The sequence below is a fragment of the Volvox carteri genome (genome assembly GCF_000143455.1).
Source record: "Volvox carteri f. nagariensis unplaced genomic scaffold VOLCAscaffold_260, whole genome shotgun sequence".
Classification (NCBI taxonomy): Eukaryota; Viridiplantae; Chlorophyta; class Chlorophyceae; order Chlamydomonadales; family Volvocaceae; genus Volvox; species Volvox carteri.
In genome coordinates this window covers 11,011-15,346 of record NW_003307794.1, presented here as the reverse complement: position 1 = coordinate 15,346, position 4,336 = coordinate 11,011, and the positions used below count along the sequence as shown (strand labels likewise).

The following is a 4,336-nucleotide window of genomic DNA, read 5'->3' as shown; positions in this document are numbered from 1 at the left end:
GGCGCGGAAGCTATTGGTCCGTCCTGTATCCTAGAGTCGTGGCTAGTGTAAACTGTATCAGGTATAACAATGGAATACAAGAACATAGACAGCGAGGCAGGTCATGATAAGGCTTGGCTGATGACATGCAAGTATACAAGTACGGCGCCCATACTAGAATACACGAGGTTCGCGTGGACCTTCGTTTCTTTTCGCTGTTCAATCTGTTCTGTGTATCCCTGCGAGTGGCCCACCGGCACGCTCATTGAGGGGCTTCTGTGGGTAGAGGCTGCTTCGCTAACATTCGGCCCCGTCTACCCCAAGGTGTTTTCCCGCCCAAGTACGGCGCCCATACTAGAATACGCGAGGTTCGCGTGGACCTTCGTTTCTTTTCGCTGTTCAATCTGTTCTGTGTATCCCTGCGAGTGGCCCACCGGCACGCTCATTGAGGGGCTTCTGTGGGTAGAGGCTGCTTCGCTAACATTCGGCCCCGTCTACCCCAAGGTGTTTTCCCGCCCTGGGTACAAGGAGCTACTGGCGGCTGACCTCACCGGGCCCCCCGTCTTGTAGAGGGCCATACACAAGCTTGCCTTAAGGCGGCAAATCAGGTGGCCTTGTGATGATGGGGATTGACGATGGAGGGGGTGGGTTCACGTGTGTGTCGCATTAATTCAGAGTACCGGCTGCCAGGGCTGCTTAGGGTGAATACCCAATGGGAGGCTTATTGTCTTAAACCCTTTGTGTGGTCTGGGTGGTTCCAAAAGGGTTACAAGGCAGCCGGCTCATACCGGCACAAGTCTCAAGGATGGTTGCAGAAGGATACACTGTATCCGCTCGATGACTGCATGCTCGGAGGGGAATGTGCTGTCAGTAGAGAAGCTGGTGGCATGGGTGGAGAAGAAACACATGGAAGTGAAGGCATGGGCGACAATCATGGCTGACATGTGTGTTAATTCGGTCACAATTGTAACCCTTCTGGAACAACCGTGTTTGTTATAGGGGATGGCGCATCTGGGCCACTCCTTTGAAATGTGGGTGCCGTCCACTTTGTGACCAGCAAGCACACATCAAGTGAACTGGACAGTCAGCAACCAGTCGTACTAGTCCCGCCGATACTGCTGTGGCGGTGTCTGCCTCGCACTTTACACTGTCGGCACTCTTTCCAACAATGCAGAATGTGAAGCCATTTGAGTACTGAACCGAAACTCCATACGGGCATATGGACTGCCAGTGTGCCTTTACGCATATACGCCTGCATATGTATGTACATGCGTGCCATCTGTTGCACATGTGCATGGGATAACTTTCGTAGTCATTCGTTGTCAACCAGACAAGGGTGCATCCATCGGCCTCATTGCTGCAGTTGCTCAGCGGTTGGTGAAGTGTGTGTATGGCATGAAGTACATCAGCCCCTTTCGGTCCCCCTCCGGGGCGGCTGTGCAGAACTTGCCCTTCAGCTCACTTAGCGGCAGCCCTAGGTCCTGCCACATCTCCCACTGGCTGCCTGCCCTCACTGTCTGGGCGGCCGCCATGTTGACCACCACCAGCCCCCCGCTGAACACCTGTCCCGAGTACACATCTGCGACAGTGAAGCGGACATCCTGAGCGCCATCTTCTGCGGGCAGGTGGACGAAGTACTTGAGGTAGGCCGCATACGTCCGAGTCTCGTTGCCGACTTCTGCCTATTAGCATGCCCAGCAGGAGGTCCGCTGCTGCTGGCGCCCATACTCAGCCCTGAAGTACTGCTCCTCGTCGAGTGCCTCGGCACGCAAAAAGAAGCGGGCCTTGGGACAGTCGGGTGGTGTAGACATGAGAACCCTATCCAGGCGGTCCGTGTCCAGTTCGTAGCTCGCACTGGGACCCAATGTCCAGGAAGCCACATCCTCGAATGCCAGGGCATACCAGTGCACTAGGCTCGCCATGGCTGCCTGGACTTGTGCCACTCGTTCTGGACTCGGGTAGACCATGTGGCCTCGTCCAAGCAGGTAACCGTTGGCTCCTGGTTTATCAAACCAGGCAGCCTCGGTGTTCACTGCGCGCCGTGCCAACATCCTCTCAAGCTGCTGGTTGGTCGTGTGTTTGGCCCTGGTCGCGGGGTCTGCCTCGGTGAGCGACTCGGAGGCCTGCATCAGGCACAGCCACTGCGCGTAGTGCTTCTCGGGTGCCTGTGACACCATCCTTCCGCCTTGCGTCTTCATTTGCTGCATCATGCGTTCCACCGGCAGGTCGGAGAACCCTGCCGCGGACCCAAGCTGGCACTCCTGGTCGTACAGCCGGCATACGCAGATATGCAGGTTGACCGTGAACATGTAGCCCGGCACCTCCAACTCCTCCAGCCTGGTCGTGTAAGCTCTGAGCTTGCATGCAGCCGCCTTGGCTGCCACCAGGAACTGCTCACGGGTCTCGTCGGGGGGCCGCGGCCAGAAGTAGTGTGTGACCGTGCTGCACAGGCTCCAACACAGGGCCCGCAAGGCCTCGGGCAGCACGTCCCCCTTGAAGATGTAGCTGGAGAACGTCTCAACGAAGTGCAGCCAGTCCTCCATGCGGTAGCTCTTGCTGCATGGGTGGAGGGGGGCAGTGTGGCGAGCAACCGTGTAACTAGAAGAAGTACATTACATAGGTAGAGTAGCAAACTCTCTGACAGACGAAGGTGTTTTTTTCAGGCAAGCCCCTGGTCGTATTTGCTTTCTCGGCTATTAGCGACCCCCGTGTGTGGCCGGCTGCCCAGTGCTGGCCGTGCTCACCGGTACTGCATGATGCATTTGTACCGCCGCCCGAAGTCCGAAGTCACGACCAGGAACTGGCCGCGGGCCGCGACCCGCTGGCGTGCTTCACGAGACATGACCAGCTTGGCATCTGGGTCTGCTGGCTTGATGTCTTTGAGCAACCTCAGCGTCTAGTCCACAAAGTCGCTGACCACTCCGAACAGCAGGGCATGGCCGGTGGAGACGGTGAAGAGGCACGACAGGTCGACGTACGGCAGGGCCGCAAAGGCAGTCAGGCCCTTGCACCCAGTCTGGAGCGCCGCCTCATCGAACTGCTTCTGCGTGATCTTGTGTGGAGTCCCAAGGTGGAGCATCCTGTACATCGCCTGCATGACACTGCCCGCGCTGACGAAATGCCAATGGGTCTTCTTGAGAGCCCGGGCGCCGACCTTCAGGCTCTTGCCTGCATTCCGCTTTACGAAGTGCTGGCTGACTGCTTGGGTGTAGCCACGGAAGCGCACGGTGGCCCCGCGCCCGACATTGGCCTCCGTGTGTGCCTCGAATAGGCACCACATGCAGCTGCCGACACGACTGTTCTGGTCTCGTAGCTGCTGGTGGGCCGGTTCTGTCGGTGGGAATGGCTGGAATAAAAGCCTGCCGCGGTCCAGGTGTTGGACGGGCGGCTCATGACTGCCATTTCAGGGGCTGGGGACAGCAGGGTGCGGAGCTTGGTATGGAAGAGGACACCTAAGTGTAAGCTCCAAGACCCTCTTATCCTGTTTCCTGCCCCACCGGTTATTATTCGGTTTATAGGAGACCCAAGCCCAGAGGCCTATGCTAACCAGGTCGACTGAGAGCACACAGGGAACGGCAAGGGACGATGACAGGAAACCTGACGTGGGTTACCCGGCAGACACTCAGGATGGCGACGGAAGGGATCCGACCGAGTTGCTGTCGTTGGAAGATGACCCTTGCGAAGACGACCAGTGGGTGAGTCACCAGCCGACAGGGCGGAAATCCAGCGGCGTAGGACTAGCACCAGCCTGGGAAGCGAGTGCCCGCAACGCTGGGGGCAGGGAGGCACTCCAGCTGCTACAGGAAGCCTGGCAGAGGTTGCAGCGGCTGGGGCAACAGGACGCGGTAGATCCGCGGGATAAACAGGAGTTTCTCGAAGAGGTCGTCTGTTTGCTCCCAGATCCTGAAGACTTCCAACCAGGAAGGATACGTCTACATGTTGCAGTGTGGCGAGTGTTCTTTCAGGCAGCTAACGAAGGCCGGCCCCTCACGGACAAACAGAAACGGTGGCTGGGATACCTGCAGGGCGGAATTCAGCTGGAGTGGGTGCCGTGCGACTACCCAGGGCAAGAACTAGCCCCGGAGCGGGGATGCAAGCTAGCTATAGTGCGGGAAATGCTGTGGGTCGCGGCGCCAGATTGCGACCTAGACTTTATCATGGCGGGTGACCGGCCGCGAGCCGTGCAGTTTCCTAACATCGCAGCGCGACTCAGCACAGTGAGTTTGTTACAGCCGAATTGAGAAAGGCCCTTGACCGAGGGGTGATACGGAATGGCCAGCAGACGCGCCCCCCCCCACGGTTATCAATGGCTTGCGGGTAGGGAAAAAGATGGCAAGCTGCTCTGTATAATCCGATG

At 58.0% G+C, this 4,336-nt stretch overlaps 1 protein-coding gene across 1 annotated transcript in view; it reads right to left on the bottom strand.

The window, feature by feature from the left end:
- VOLCADRAFT_100973 (uncharacterized protein) overlaps positions 1-3,259 on the bottom strand; it is a gene marked incomplete at both ends in the record, with an annotated part of 6,234 nt that extends 2,975 nt beyond the window's left edge. The window contains 5 exons of the mRNA XM_002959452.1: positions 531-592; positions 1,442-1,594; positions 1,835-2,535; positions 2,724-2,875; positions 2,954-3,259. Of these exons, the coding sequence (XP_002959498.1) occupies positions 531-592; positions 1,442-1,594; positions 1,835-2,535; positions 2,724-2,875; positions 2,954-3,259 (1,374 nt within the window). The remainder of the gene's footprint in view (positions 1-530; positions 593-1,441; positions 1,595-1,834; positions 2,536-2,723; positions 2,876-2,953) is intronic.
- Positions 3,260-4,336: the final 1,077 nt, after the last annotated feature.